The sequence below is a fragment of the Triturus cristatus genome, chromosome 3_1, assembly GCF_964204655.1.
Source record: "Triturus cristatus chromosome 3_1, aTriCri1.1, whole genome shotgun sequence".
Lineage (NCBI taxonomy): Eukaryota > Metazoa > Chordata > Amphibia > Caudata > Salamandridae > Triturus > Triturus cristatus.
This window is the reverse complement of record NC_140583.1, coordinates 511237560-511254216: the sequence shown is the minus strand read 5'-3', so window position 1 is coordinate 511254216 and position 16657 is coordinate 511237560. Positions and strand designations below refer to the sequence as shown.

Here is a 16657-nt window from a genome sequence, read left to right as displayed (position 1 = left end):
AGGGAGACGGACAGTGGGAGGAGGCTGACAGAGGGAGGGAGAAAGGGAGACAGAGGGAGACGGACAGTGGGAGGAGGCTGACAGAGGGAGGGAGAAAGGGAGACATAGGGAGACGGACAGTGGGAGGAGGCTGACAGAGGGAGGGAGAAAGGGAGACAGAGGGAGACGGACAATGGGAGGAGGGTGACAGAGGGAGGGAGAAAGGGAGACGGACAGAGGGAGGAGGCTGACAGAGGGAGGGAGAAAGGGAGACAGAGGGAGACGGGACAGTGGGAGGAGGCTGACAGAGGGAGGGAGAAAGGGAGACAGAGGGAGACGGACAGTGGGAGGAGGCTGACAGAGGGAGGGAGAAAGGGAGACAGAGGGAGACGGACAGTGGGAGGAGGCTGACAGAGGGAGGGAGAAAGGGAGACAGAGGGAGACCAAATCACCCTTGGGTGGTGTGGCCATGTCCGCTCGTCAGCAGGTGGACTGTGTGCATGTAGACAAGGTTTGGCAGTGCGTGAACCCCCCCTTCAACCTTTGATAAACACTGGGCCATGTGTCAATCTGTGCACGAGTACATCCGTGCTGCAGGCACAAACATGACCTTACACCCAGTATACCCACCCACTGTGTTTGTCAGAACCCTGTCACAAATGGTTAATTTACCTACCTGCATTCTCAAATAGCATGGAAAAAACACCATTTGGCCACGTACAGTGCAACACGTAAGGCGGCTCTGCATGGCCTGCTACGCCCGCTCACTACACTGCTGACTGCGTTCCCAAAAGATGCATCAACTAAGATTGTGTCACACATAGGTAAAGTGTCGAAAGCTGTGGCCAAGGGACATACCCATGCACAAGTGCACTGTGAGAGGAATGCTAGCCAAATCCAACCACCCAGAGGAACTGTGCCAACTCAAAAATGAATGAAACATGGATGTCGCATGTAACACAATTAACACTGTCTCTCTCACACACAGGTCAACGTCGTCGATCTCCCCCCAACACTGGGGGGGAAGACTCACAGGACCAGACTCTGCGTGAAGAGGACCCCACCGGCAGCGACGACTCTCACCACTCCGTGGATGACCCAGACCAACCTGGCCCCTCTGGTGTCCAACCACCTGCAGCACCTGTGTCAGGTACAACTGTGCCAACCACCATCCCCATTCCTGCCACATCCCAGGAGACACCCAGGAGCCCTGCCCGCACACAACAACACAGCCAGTCTGTCCAGAAGGGACAAGGTTCTCCGGGCACCCAGGAGGAGGCAGGCGACACCGCAAATGCCATCCCTCAGGAGTCCCGGAGACCCGATGTGCCCACAACGGCAGGCCAGGCGCAAGTGGGCAGGGGTGGTGGGAGTGGAGGACGGCGGAGGCGCGAACCTGACCAGTTGGCTCAGGAACCGGTAATGTCACACGTCAGCAACATCCTGGACACATACCGGCGTGACGCCAGGGGCATGGTCCAGATTGCGTCCACCCTCACAGACATCAAGGGGACCCTCGAGGAGATGAAGACCCTGCAGGCCGAGCAACATGCCTGTCAAAAGCGACACCAAGGACGGATGGAGGCAAGACAGGCTGAGCTCGTGGCGGTGCAAACAGACATGACCCGTGTACTCCGTCGGATTGCCGAAAACATGGGCAACCCTCCCTGTGCCACCAGGCGAAGAACATCACCACCCACAGGGAGGGATCAGGAGGAGGATTCATCTGACGGAGCATCACAAGCATCGTCACGGCCTGCTTCTGAGGGTCCCCGCAGGAGGGTGGGTCGTCCACGCAAAAGACCGTGAGAGTCAGCGGAACATCACCATCTCCCAGGTCACCTGGCCTGGCACCTGGCCCTCTGGCCCAACAGCAGCACATCAGCAAATGACATTCTCTGCCACATGGCCGTGCTGGTCACTGTCTGACCAATGTTGACAAAGACTGTGGCATAGACTCTGATGACTTTCAATGGCAAGAATACCAACTCCCCCTGTGAACTTTGGATTCTACACTCCCGCCAAGCACCTCTTGTCATCCCCCCAAACACGTGCCACACCACAAATAAAAATCATCACAATCACGAGATTTTGCATTATTCCACTACATGTGTGTGTTGTAAAGTAAAACCATGCCTGATTTCAGAAGTAACTCCAACCATCCATAACCTGGGGTCTGAGTCTGGCACAGGACACACATGGGTCACAATGTATCATCCAATACAGACATGGAGCACCATACTCACCCGTGATGGGCCCAACCAGCTGAGGGGGTGCCCGCACAACTGTGCCTACAGACCTATTTAGAAGAGCAACAGTCATGCGCAGAGGTCAGGGATCATGTGGAGTGTGCTGGGGTGCTACTCCCAGGTATGTGTAGACACGTGGCAGAACCATGTCCTGCATGCTTGAGTCAGGTGGATGTGGAGAATGGTGGGCCGGCCAAGGTTGGATGCATGGAGATGGCACAATGGGGTGTTGGATCACAGTGCCACAAGGTTGTGTTGTGGTTGTGGGCTGCATCCTGAGTGTGTGCGTGGATTGAGAAGGTCATCCTGCAGCTGGCAGTGATCCATTTCCCCCATCTCTGTTGGACGTTGATGTGGCCTGGTCGCCAGATGTAGAAGCAGAGCTGTGCAGATGCACCCTGGATGTGGGCAAGTATCATGGGAGTTGTAACGCACATGTCCGTAGAGTGCAGGGTAGGATTAGACATGGATGTCGTAGTTGACCTGGGGGATGGTCTCTCTCTTGCCTTGAGGTGGATGGAACTGGGGATCTTGTGCATAATGCAGAGTGTGCTGCAGCATGAGGCACAGATGCTGCTGATCAGCATAGCACATGTCTGCAAGCAATCCATGATGAACACCAGCTCGTTTGCGTGGACACTGGGTGCCCTTGCTGCAGGGCCTGCAGCAGCATGCGCCATGTCAAGAAAACAATGTCACAAGTAGCACACAAAGACAAGGATCTCAGGAAGGAACTATGCAAAAGGTGTATGTCAAGGAAGGAATGTCTGGTTCAACATGGCACACACACACACAATGGATTCACATGCAGCACAGTGGCGGTCGTGGATACTGACATGCCACAATACCTACACAGCCATGGACATCATGCACAATACAGATTCTAATCCCTGACAAACAGCTTGCATCTTGCTACTCTACACATAGACTCATATGCACCATCTCTGAGAACAATGCCAGACATGCCGCATGCACAGTGGCAACAGACCACCATTGACAGAGATGAGGCACCTTGGAGGCAGAGGGACACCTTTATTAGTCATGTGTGTCGGAATGCTAATGCAACTCTGTCAACACATACACAGGTCATGTGGATGAACACGTGGGACCAACACTTCCCCCCCCCCCTTTGCACCACAGATGCTGGAAATCCATAGAACTGGCACACAGGTGACTTGTTACAGCTAAACACCCCCTGCTGCTCACGGAGAGGCTGCTATACACCATTGAGCCCCTAATGGGGAATTCACACACCATGTCAACCCAGTGCAACCCGTATGTTTCCGAGGGCAGTGTTACACACATTGATGGCTTCATCACAATCCACAATCCCATTACAGATGACTGTCACCAAGTCTGACCATCAATTCAGGTGAATTCAGCTCCATGTCATGTGCCCCATGGTGATTCTACATGTATGTAAAGTATCCAAACATGAACAGGAGCAGTGCACACACATTCAAAACAAATACCACTCCCAAAAGGCCGTGCTGCATCCCTTACCCTAAGGAGATTTTCAAACTTGTCCGTGCATGTAACACTGATTCAGCACATGTTGCTGTGTTCATGAGGAATGGCAGGAGCACAACAATGCCACCAGCAGACAGCATGCGCAAGTACCTGTTGATGAGAGACACACCAGAAGTCAGCCAAAAGAAGCAAATCCGCATGCATGTGCATGTACTCGACACGTATAAGGTTGTCAACATGCTAGGTGACAATGATGACTCTGGAAAAACATTCTTCCATTGCACCATCACTCGAGTGACACATCCAAACACACCTCTGACTCACTTGGCAGACATGCAGATGGACACACACATTGCAACACATGCCACACACGGCCCAATGCGTGCACACTCAGACACTGGAACTCACCACTAAGCAAAGAAGTTGCGTATGAGCCGACTCCGGATGTCCTCTACCGCCTCCTCCTCCTCCACATCACTTGCCTCGTGACCAAGCCCTTCATCCTCCACGGGTGGATGGTCCTGCTCATCTGGATCCAGGATGAGTGGCACAGCTTTCTCCACTGCCATGTTGTGCAGCATGCAGCACAAGAGGAAGATCTTGCAGACCTTCACCGGTGCATATGGGAGTGCGCCACCGGTCTTGTGGAGGCAAGGGAATCGGCTCTTCAGGAGGCCAAACGTCCTCTCTATCACTCGCCTGGTCCACCCATGGGCGTTGTTGTAGCGGTGATCGGCAGCCGTGCTGGGGTTGCGGAGAGGCGTGATCAGCCATGGCATGTTGGGATAGCCAGCGTCCCCTACATGAAAACATCATGGACAACAGTGGGTCAGGAGAAGCAGTAAGACAGGAAGATGACGTTAAATACAGGAATGCCAGAGTATACCCACCAACAATACATGCTCGTTCGTTGCGCAGCTGCAGCATCATTTCAGGCACCATGCTACGACTCTTGATGTAAGCATCGTGTGCTGAGCCTGGACAACGAGCACAGACATGTGAAATCACCATGTTGGCAAGACACACCACAAGGGCATTAATTGAGTGGTAATGCTTGCGGTTCCTATACGCTACCTCCTGTGCCTGTGGTGGTACCAAAGCCACATGTGTTCCATCTATGGACCCAATGACGTGGGGCATCCCTCCCAGGGCATAGAACTCACACTTGACACCTGTCAACTGCTCAGGAGTTGGGAATTTTATGAACTCATCCAGGTGATCCAACATGGCCTCTAAAAAATCATGCAGAACACGGCTGAACATGGTTTGGGACATGCCACCAACATGGGCAATGGTATGTTGAAAGGTACCCGTGGCAAAGAAATGTGGGGCTGCCATCACCTTCATCTTGGGTGTCAGTGCAGTAGGATACCTGTGTAGCGGTTGGAGGTGTGGTGCCAGCCGTGTTGTCAAGTCCTCAATCAAATGTTGGGGGAAGCGGTAGCGGCGTATACAGTCATGTTCCCTCAGGTCAGCCAAGTCCGGAATTGGTCGAGGGAGAGGCGGAGCCCTGCAGTGAATTAGAAGGGACAACGAAGAGTGAGTACAGTACACCACCAATGTCAATGTACTAAGCACATGTTCAACAGGCAATACACATATGCTACATACAGAGTCAGGTCTGTGCAATATGCCCTGGACACGTATGCCAGGCAGGTGACACTCCTACCAAGAGCCTGCTACAAACGTTGATTTTCAACCTCAATATGCCATGCCATGAAACTAGCAGTGGGCCAGTGTAAGTGAACAAGCAGATGCATTACAGGAGTTACAGACATCCACATATGTGCAGAAGAAGGATGTTTATTGTACAGACAGGTTGCGGAACACTAGAGGCACAGGTCACATGTCATAGAAAAAGGACAGACCACACACCTTGCCATGAAGGAGTACATGTCAAGACTGATCACACATACATTGAGAGTATGCAGATATGTCCTTGTTTTGAAACTCCGTGTCGATGCATACATACACACCTTACGTCGGATTACACATGTGGGCTGGTGTGAGTAACAGTGTGCCATGGCCATCTACACACAGACACATGTTGGTTGCAGCAACTGCAGATGCATTTGACCAAACACCTACAGCAAACCTATGGGAACACATGACACACACATGACATAGTTACAGCGTGCAACGCGGGCATTCACATGTCAGGGGTAATATTCCGTGTACCTGGCATCAGGGAACAGTTGCGGATGTCGGTGACTGTGCCATGCCAGTGACGCATGGCTCAACAAGTCTGTACTACATGTACACATGTCAAAGGAGTGAAGGGGATGTGTGGCACATAGGGCACCATCATACATGACATGTGTACACAGCTCATCATACTTTTATTAGCTTCACACCTCAGGAGTATAGTGCCACATCACAGCCTGACCCACCTGTGCCCGACACATGTAGTACTGCACAGACAATGCCTTGATATTCAGCCTTGGCCAAGTATGACAGCTCTATTCCTGTCTGTGTGCCGCCTGTCACCACTGTCAGGTGTGAAACGCACCGTACATACGCTCTGAGGGCGTGTGTAGGGTCTCAATCACTATGGGAGTGCTGGCGTATGCGTAACCACAATTATACGGACCGTACATGCGTGTTTAGGGTCCCTATCACTATGGGAGTGCTGGCGTATGCGTACGCCACAGTAATACGGACCGTACACGCGTGTGTAGTGTCCCTATCACTATGGGAGTGCTGGCGTATGCGTACGCCACAGTGATATGGACCGTACACGCGTGGGTAGGGTCCCTATCACTATGGGAGTGCTAGCGTATGCGTACGCCACAGTGATACGGACCGTACACGCGTGGGTAGGGTCCCTATCACTATGGGAGTGCTGGCGTATGCGTACGCCACAGTGATACGGACCGTACACGCGTGTGTAGGGTCCCTTTCACTATGGGAGTGCTGGCGTATGCGTACGCCATAGTGATACGGACCGACCCTACACACGCACACAGTGCATAACCAGTTCCCCAAAGTAAACCGGTGCTGTTCTTCCTCCCTTCCCCTCCTTGCCATGTGTTCCCTGGTCTGTGTGTAGTCACTCTTGCACAAGGTAATCTAGGCTGGCAGTTAAGCCTAGTGCCCAATGCTTGCAGCATCATGTGTGGGGGTGGAGTGTAACAGGTTTTGGGACCTTGGCTGTGCCCTGGCCAGTTCAGTCATTGTGGGGTCCATGTCAGTTGGCACTGATGCTGAGTCCCAACATAGGAGTGTGTCTTTAAAGTGTACTGCCTTCCAGCATGCATGTCCACTGTTGTGCCCTCTGACATGATGTGCATGAGTGGGAGTAATGCATAGTGCAGGGACGGTTGCTTCAGTTGCAGTCATATCCATCCAGGACCATGGAGGTGTGTGGCCACTACCCTGCCCTGGGGCACCTTTTCCTAGGTATCATGTGTGTCATCCAACAATGTGGACATTCTCTGTGTCTTCGGCATAGGTTGGGCTCTGTGGCATTGTACCCTGGCCTCATCTGTATTGACATAAACTGTGCTACATGTGTCCACTGTACAGTGTGACCCAATTTTGCTTGTGCATACTCACAGTGGGCAGTGCCTGTGTGTCTTGGAACGACAATCTGAGGATGGTTGATTGTCAATTATATATGTGGACAGGCGCACCAGGGGTAGTTTGTGTACAATCAGGATTTAGTGCAGGCCATGTGTTTTTATCCCAGAGTAAGAGGTGTAAGTACTTCCTCTGTCTCAATCACATTGTCTCAGGTAGGGGGTGCTTTGTGCGGGCAAGGCCTACATGTCCAAATCTGAAGTCTCCCTGCTAGGTCTGGCCTGTGTGTGATGTTTGTCTGGACATACACTCAAGGTGCAGTGACCCAGTCATGTTGGGCATGTTTTAATGTATTAGCTTTGCAGCATGTGCAAAAAGTTAATAGACATGGTTCCTGCTCATCCCTTTTTTGTCAACGCTGTGTGGTACAGATGCTGTGCACGATTGTCCCCAGAGCCTGGCTCCTCTGTCCTATTTGATATCAAGTAATTTGCTGTTGGGTCATGCTCTCCATTGTTTCTCAGTGGCATGATGGGTCAACCAGCTGTGTGTTGCAGGGCCTACATATGTACCTTGTGTTGTAGATGTTACTCATGTTGCTTTTCAGGCTGTGCACTGTGACCTATGTAGATATGACTCATGTGACATATGTATACAGGTGTCTGATTGTTTCCTGTCTCTTCACCTTGCCCACAGCATCGTCGGGGGACTCCGAGGGAGACACTGGCACGGACCGTGAGGAGGGAGCAGGCACCAGTGGCAGCAGTGCTGTCTTGTCTGGCGCATCGAGTGGCACGGAGGCCGAGGGGAGTGAGGCGGAGGACTTGTCCAGTCCCACCACCGACTATGACGCTGACGAGTCCGAGGCTGAGCTCCCAGAGGGGGCAGAGGCAGCTCCCACAGCTGCAAGCAGCACTCCATCTCAACCCGCCCCCTCCATTACCATCACCGGCCTCCCACTTGCTTGGGTCCCTTCCCGCCGTGCTAGGTCACCACGTGTCTCCTTCTTGCCAGACACCGCACCCCCTGCCCCTGTCTCCACTGCTGCCGCGAATGCCGAGTCTGTGGACATCCTGCACCAGTTGCAGGGTGGTCAGACTGCGATGCTTAATGTCCTCCATGGCCACACACGAGTGCTCACCCAGATGGAGGCATACATGGAGGGCATCTCAGCTGCGCAGTCTGACCAACGCCAGTTGCTGAGGTCCATTGACTCGACACTGACTGCAGCAGTGGGTCTCCTGCAGCGCTACGTCGCCCCCCTACCCCTGCACCATCCACACTTCCCATTCCAATGCCTGTCCAAAGCACACCCAGACGTACCCATGCACGCACCCCACCAGACACAGGCACCACACCACCAGGGACGGCCAAGCGCACACCTCCTGTCATGCACACACAGGGTGAAGTAGGCACACCCACTGGGTCGGGGGGCAAACGGAAGACACGCAGCCACAGTAGGAGTCCACATTCATCACAACCCACTACCTCCAAATGCACTCCCCTCAGCTCTCCTGGCCAGGATTCCACCAAAGAATCCTTCATGGCCGCTCTGTCCCTGAGCCCCAGTGTGACACCACCCCGCAAGCGGTCGAAGGAGTCCCCGGTCAGGGTAGTTGAGTCCCCCCCCGTCCACACCCTTCCCCAGTAGCGCTGTGACCCATCCCTCCGACACCCCCCCCTCCTTGGGGCCTGTGGTTCCTTCGTGTGCAGGGGAGACGCTGGAGGACCTTGCAACCTTGTGCAGCGCCATTCTCACCTCCACCTTTGGCGCTGCCCCACCCCCTGTGGTGGAGTCCTCCGTCCCTGCACCCACAACACCTACCCTTGCCCCTCCTGTCCCTGTGGTGTCTGGTCCTTCCCCCCCACATGATGCCCCCCCCTGTGGAAGCAAAGGAGGTATGAACTGTGCAGGCAAGCTAGGGGACACACGTCCCTATGTGTCTCCCACCAGGAATTGGACTATGCACTGCCCTATGGGCCTTGTACATATTCAACTTTTAATAACAAATCTTTTTTTAATGCTGAATAAAGCTATGTTTTTTTCCCTTTGCACACTACTGCTTTTCTGGTATTGCTGTTGGTGGTGCTGCTCCATGATTTGGGGTGGGGATAATGTGTTAGGTATCTGGGAAATGTAGTAGTGTGCTGCTCATGGGGTGGACCCTTGTATCTGTGCGCCATCACAAGGTATTTGCGAAATAACTTCATTCATGTATGCTCTTACTGCATGGTGACATTGTCCCAAGGTGTGTTCCTTCCTCTGTGGACCCTGACATCTTCCCTGCAGGGTGTTTCCTAAATGTTGTGCTGAGCTGTGTCTACATATCCTTGGTGTGTGACGGATCCGTTCAACTTTGGCCATGCATGCTGGGCAATGTCTCCACCTGCATCATTTGTGGCATCCTTGGTGGTCACTGTACTTGTGTGTGGAGTATATTGAAGTTACTTCATGTGGACATGTTCCCTTTTACACACTATGCATGTGTGTACTCCCAGCCTCGCACACATGTTACGTGTTCTGCAGGGTCTTTGAGCACCTGACTGACAATTGTGGGCATTATATCTGTGGGTACTGCACCCTTTTCTTTCCATGGGCACTGCTGGGAGGACTCTGCACCCACCCCTCCTGTGTCTGGGCACTGCTGGGAGGACTCTACACCCACCCCTCCTGTGTCTGGGCACTGCTGGGAGTGATAGGCACCCACCCCTCCTATGTCTGGGCACTGCTGGGAGGACTCTGCACCCACCCCTCCTGTGTCTGGGCACTGCTGGGAGTGAAAGGCACCCGCCCCTCCTGTGTCTGGGCACTGCTGGGAGTGATAGGCACCCACCCCTCCTATGTCTGGGCACTGCTGGGAGGACTCTGCACCCACCCCTCCTATGTCTGGGCACTGCTGGGAGGACTCTGCACCCACCCCTCCTATGTCTGGGCACTGCTGGGAGTGATAGGCACCCACCCCTCCTATGTCTGGGCACTGCTGGGAGGACTCTGCACCCACCCCTCCTGTGTCTGGGCACTGCTGGGAGTGATAGGCACCCACCCCTCCTATGTCTGGGCACTGCTGGGTGGACTCTGCACCCACCCCTCCTATGTCTGGGCACTGCTGGGAGGACTCTGCACCCACCCCTCCTGTGTCTGGGCACTGCTGGGAGGACTCTGCACCCACCCCTCCTGTGTCTGGGCACTGCTGGGAGGACTCTGCACCCACCCCTCCTATGTCTGGGCACTGCTGGGAGGACTCTGCACCCACCCCTCCTGTGTCTGGGCACTGCTGGGAGTGATAGGCACCCACCCCTCCTGTGTCTGGGCACTGCTGGGAGTGATAGGCACCCACCCCTCCTGTGTCTGGGCACTGCTGGGAGTGATAGGCACCCACCCCTCCTATGTCTGGGCACTGCTGGGAGGACTCTACACCCACCCCTCCTATGTCTGGGCACTGCTGGGAGGACTCTGCACCCACCCCTCCTATGTCTGGGCACTGCTGGGCGGACTCTCACCCACCCCTCCTATGTCTGGGCACTGCTGGGAGGACTCTGCACCCACCCCTACTGTGTCTGGGCACTGCTGGGAGTGATAGGCACCCAACCCTCCTATGTCTGGGCACTGCTGGGAGGACTCTGCACCCACCCCCTCCTGTCTCTGGGCACTGCTGGGCGGACTCTGCACCCACGCCTCCTATGTCTGGGCACTGCTGGGAGGACTCTGCACCCACCCCTCCTGTGTCTGGGCACTGCTGGGAGTGATAGGCAGCCACCCCTCCTGTGTACGCTCGGGACATACACGGGTGTGGGTACGCTTCATTCATACACGGGTGGGGGTACGCTCCGTACATACACTGGTGGGGTGTGGGTACGCTCCATTCATACACGGGTGGGGGTACGCTCAATACATACACTGGTGGGGTGTGGGTACGCTCCATTCATACACGGGTGGGGGTACGCTCCGTACATACACTGGTGGGGTGTGGGTACGCTCCATTCATACACGGGTGGGGGTACGCTCCGTACATACACGGGTGGGGTGTGGGTACGCTCCATTCATACATGGGTGTGGGTACGCTCCATTCATACACGGGTGGGGGTACGCTCCGTACATACACTGGTGGGGTGTGGGTATGCTCCATTTATACACGGGTGGGGGTACGCTCCGTACATACACTGGTAGGGTGTGGGTACGCTCCATTCATACACGGGTGGGGGTACGCTCCGTACATACACTGGTGGGGTGTAGGTATGCTTCATTCATACATGGGTGGGGGTATGCTCCGTACATACACTGGTGGGGTGTGGGTACGCTCCATTCATACACGGGTGGGGATACGCTCCGTACATTCCCGTACCCACGATCTGCAGGCCTGGGTACATACCGTACTCACGCCTTAGGAGCGTGGGTACGGGTCGTACCACGCCCACCTCTACGTCACACCAACAATGCTGGTACGGCCCGTACCCAGGCCTTTAGAACGTGGGTACGGGCCGTACCGCCATTGCTGGGGTGACGTAGGGGTGGGCGTGGTACAACCCATACACACGCTCTTAAGGCGTGGGTACGGTACATACCAGTATTGTTGTGTTGCCGGTTCGCGTCAACATCCACTTACGTTGTGGCGGACGCTTGCGTTGCTGGACACGCCCCCACCCCCTCGAGGTGACCAGGTCCTGCAGGTCAGGTATGTCCAGGGCATGTGTGATTTGTGACTTGGGTGGGGGTTATGTGTCCTGCCCCTGCCCCCCTCTTTGCCCCTGGGTGTTGTTCTGACCTTCTGCGGCATCTGCGTCGGTTCCTGTAGAGCAGGTGGACTGCTATGAGTGCTGGGATGACACGTAGGTTCGGGTCCATGGCTGTCCGTCGCGTACAGGTGCTCCTTGTGCGCATCGTCCTGATTTTCCCGGCAGTTTTTGGCAGCCGGAGAATTTAATCCGTGCGGGGTGACGTCGGTGCGGATCGTACTTCCTGGTTCATGAAACGCAGCCTGAATGCGTCCCGACGTCACGTCGGCGCTGTCCCGGATCACATTGGTATGTATTTTTTCATCGGTCGGTGTTTTTTACGATTCGTACGGAAATGGTGTTTCCGTGCGAATCGTACTTGCATGTTTGTAATGTTTTTTTCCCGGGTATGAGTCGGACGGAGAAAACGCTCCGACCGACGGTTCGTACCCGGTCTTTCCAAGATCGGAATCGGCCCCCATGTGTTGGATCATGAGGAACACTTGTGCTGCAGCAAAACATAAAGTACAGCACCAAGTGGTGCAAGTAAGGATATTACATAAAAAGTTGTGAAGACCATGGGGTCAAACAAGAGCAGGGAAAGATAGGATTTGAGGCTGATAAAAACAAGGTTAAGGGACATCAAGAGGCTAGTGTTACCTCACCGTGAGACGAAGGGCTGTAATGTTAGGGTGGTACCATTGCTACCTCAAGGTCTGAATCTTGCTTTTTTAGGACAACATGGAGACAGAACCTAAAGCACATCTAAGTGAGGATGACCATGAGCATGTAGTAATTGAGAGAGAGAGAGAGAGAGAGAGAGAGAGAGAGAGAGAGAGAGAGAGAGAAAGAAAGAAAGAGCATTGTGAAATAAGGGAGGAGGGCCACAAAATGTTGTTTCGAAGGGGTTTCCACACCACAATAGCACTCAGTGATGTACATCCAAAAACACCCAGCACACGGCTGCCCAGTAGACTCAAGGGTCAGGCAGCCCGTCTTCGGTCTGGGGAAGTCAGAGGTGCCAAGGAGAGGTAGAAGTAAGGGAGGCCATTCCCACCACGACGGAGTCAGAATTGTGTGAGTCATTGTGAAGGATTCATTCTGCCTTAAGGTTATTTTGATGATGCACATTATGATAATTTTATTTTTGCACTTCTTAGAACTAACATATGATTAAGTTTTTGATGTTGGGAAGAATTTGAAACAACCAAATAGAATTTAAGAGGAAGCCAACTTTGCTTTGTCATACCATGGCCTTTGCTGATGGTTCAAACAGAGGAGCAGGACACCACCATCAAGTTGCATGGCATAAGAAGCAGCAGACTAGTGCCTACCAAGGGATTCTGCCAAGAATCCCAGGAGAGTATCCCTGTCTCTGACTCCTCTTGAAAAAATAAAACAAAGAAAAGGCAATTAACTACTTCAGTCGCCCTTTTATGCCTAGTGGTAAGAGTGATGAATTAGGAGAATACACTGATGAATGTGATATCTAATGATTAGCTTAACTCAGCCAGTGAAGATGTAACAAAGAACAGCAAGCTTTTTTGCACATGTATAGGTATGTTGCTGGCCTATATTTTAAACTTACAATCTGCTGAATGTCCATAACACTTCTTACCTGTTTTAAGTCAAACTCTGAAGAAAACCTCCGTGTCACTCTTGTAACCAGGTTTGGTAAAGAAAATGATCCAATACCATGCCTGCAAATTATGAGAAATAAATTGAGATGTTTAGCAGTCACTTTGTGTTTTTACTCTAAAGGGACTTTCCAGTCCTTTGAATTGCAGGTAGTCACATGCACTAAACTACTTGCATAACGTTTACATATGATGTTTGTTAAAAAAAGATACTTTAAAGGACCTGTTGTAACAAGATGATTTACAATGAAGATATGTCATTACTAGAGTTGGTATACAATTATTTCCGCAATGGGATACTGTAATTGAGCTCATACCACCAAAACTGAATAATATTTTCCAAAGTGCAGGAGGCCTGGGAAAAACATGAAAAATAAACAGCATGTTGTATTAGTATACTGTTGCCATCTTGTGACCTTTCATAACAGTAATGAGTACACACAAAATGAAAAGTGAGGGTTTTAGATTAGGCAGTCATTATCAGGGCACAGACTGAGGGGCTCATTTAGAAATTAATGGTATAACAAATCAGCCTTTCCTGCTTGGTCAACCCAGATTTTGTGCCTTTTTGTGAACCCTATTTTTACTGTTTTTTGAACTGTGTGCACTTTACCCCTCCAGTGCCGGAGCAAAGTTATTATGCTTCCCCTTTAAATATTGTTCAATGGGTTTACCCCTGATTGACCTATTTAACTTGCCTATATAGCTCTAGTATATTGTGTAGACAATACCCCAAGTGCTTCAAAGTTAAATGCCACCTGTGGATGCTGCCTTCCACTGTGTTGGGCTGCAAAAGATGGCTACTATGTATGGCCTTGCAGCAGCAGCCTAAAAACCTAGGGGTCTATTAGGATGGCGGGCGGACTCCAGTCCGCCCGCCACCCTAGCAGTGCAGGGACCACCCGCCAGTGGTGCAGCGGCCCACGCTGGCAATTAGGATGCCACCGTGGCGGTGGCATCCTCGATTCCCACCATTGTGGCGGGCGGTGCTCACAGCACCGTTCGCCACAATGCTGGGAATGCACGTTGTGCATTGTCGTGCACAAGGTGACAGGCACTGCGCGGTGCCTCCCACCTTGTCTGTGACAATGTAGGGGGGTACCATAGGTACCTCTCATGTGCACCCCCAATACCCTGGGGGCCCACAACAGGCCCCCAAAAGCAAAATCTGCATGGCTTTCCATGGCGGGGTCTCCGCCATGGAAAGCCCTGCACCGCTGCCCATGCTAATATGGATGGTGGTTTGTAGCAGACACCACCACCATATCCAGCCCCTTTTCCGCCCGGTCAGCTGGTCGACCAGCGCAAAACCGTCGGACGCTCTTTCTGTCCGCTGGTGTCCCCCTGCCATACTAATATGGCGGGTGGAAATGGGTGGCGAGCGGGGTATGATGTAGGGCTGATCGCCACCGCCATGCGGGCAGTGGCGATCCACCCTACATCATAATAGACCCCCTAATGTCAAACATATCAAAATCTCTGCTTTTAAATTTTAATAGGCCACCCCTAAGTATAACTTGTTACCCACAAGGCAGGGTGCCTGATATTTAAAACGTAAAAGATGTGTGAAATTAAAATTTTTATATTTTCAAGTGATTAGGCCCCAAAAGCTGATTTGACGTGTAGCACAGTAGCTGAATCATAGAAAAGGTCAAAGTACAAATTATAATCTTTAATCTGTAACCTTTGACAGGAAATGGCTATAATTGTTATTTATTGACTATTTCAAATCCACATCATTGTCTTTGGTGTTAGGGCATTACAGGCATTGGACAAAGGACTTTGAGCAGGGCGTATGCTTCAGAAGAAGCATTTTTCCTTCTTAATGCACTTAGGAAGATGACTTGCAGTGGTTGTTCTTGGACTCAGCAGGGGACCTTGCAGGTTTATGAGGACTGCACATGTGTAGGATTTCTTGCAGGAAGAGCAGGGGGTTGGGGTGGGAGCTCTGAGAAAGAGCAGCCAACAGATACCTTTTAGCTGCAGGCCGCTGGCTATGCTGAGCAGCTCTAAGAAGCAGTGGGAATATTTTGTTGATTCCAGTGGCAACTAAAACTTTTCTTTTTAAGGTCTTAGCTTCAGCTTTAGCTTTTTAGGCAGAACTAATATTTCTACTGCACAACATAATGTTAGAGTGGGGCTTTGGTCAGTGCTTTACTCATGAATGGATGGATTTGTTGTCTATCTTAGGTGTCTCCTCTTGATTCAATTGCTTTCTTTGATATTCTTATGTTTGTCTCACTCAAGAGCTCTTTGGTCTCAGGATGACTTATATCCTTCTACTGAAGACTTTTTTCTTTTGCATAACATTCCATTGAAGTTCTTATGTTTCCTTGCCCTCTACCCCACTTTTTCCTGTCCCCTTCATTCCCTCTTTGTACTCCCCTCACCCCCTTCCAAAAGCTCCATATATTGCTCTATGCCCTGCTCTTTTTCTAAATAATTTACTATCTATTTACTTATTTATTTTATTACTGGGTCCGGGTAATCATAAGTGTGTGTGGGCTACTCACTCCTTCATCTTTTCTTTTAATTTACTGTTACCATGTTAGAACCTGTGCACATGCAACACACTGCAAGCATATACATCTGTGGCCTTCTTGAAATGGGTTTTCATTTGTCTCGACACATATGCTAAAAAGCATTGGCAAAACCATTTTCTCTTTCTTGTGGGATGCAACAGGGCCTGCTCTAAGTCTCCATTTTAGTTTCACATTTTCGCTTGACACCATTTTCTAATGTGACGTTTTACATGCTTTGTACTTACACAATATTGTACTGAGAAATTAGCAAACATTATCATCACATTATTCTTGCACTCTGCCGAAGGATAACTAAGGCACATAGAATGCGATGCCCTTGTATTTGGTTGTCCTGTTGGAGACAGCTCTAAGGGTTCAGACTAACCTTCACATTAGCTCTGCAGCTTTGATACAGTGTGATTGGAATAGTGCTTTTATTTATAAAAAAAAACAGCCTCTGTATTACATTCAGCAGAGGAGCACTTCTGCTGGGATTGTCGTTGAATGAGTTGCACTGTAACTGAGATGCAGTCTTGCTGACTCTGATATCTATCCAGCAAAGGACTAT

The 16657-nt window shown here is 51.6% G+C and overlaps 1 protein-coding gene across 3 annotated transcripts in view; it reads right to left on the bottom strand.

The window, feature by feature from the left end:
* LOC146860504 (aminopeptidase Ey-like) overlaps positions 1-16657 on the bottom strand; it is a 724459-nt gene that overhangs the window by 60306 nt on the left and 647496 nt on the right. For all 3 annotated transcript variants that reach the window (XM_085644417.1, XM_085644415.1, XM_085644416.1), the window contains exon 20: positions 13549-13630. In XM_085644417.1, coding sequence (XP_085500543.1) covers positions 13549-13630 — 82 coding nt within the window. The remainder of the gene's footprint in view (positions 1-13548; positions 13631-16657) is intronic.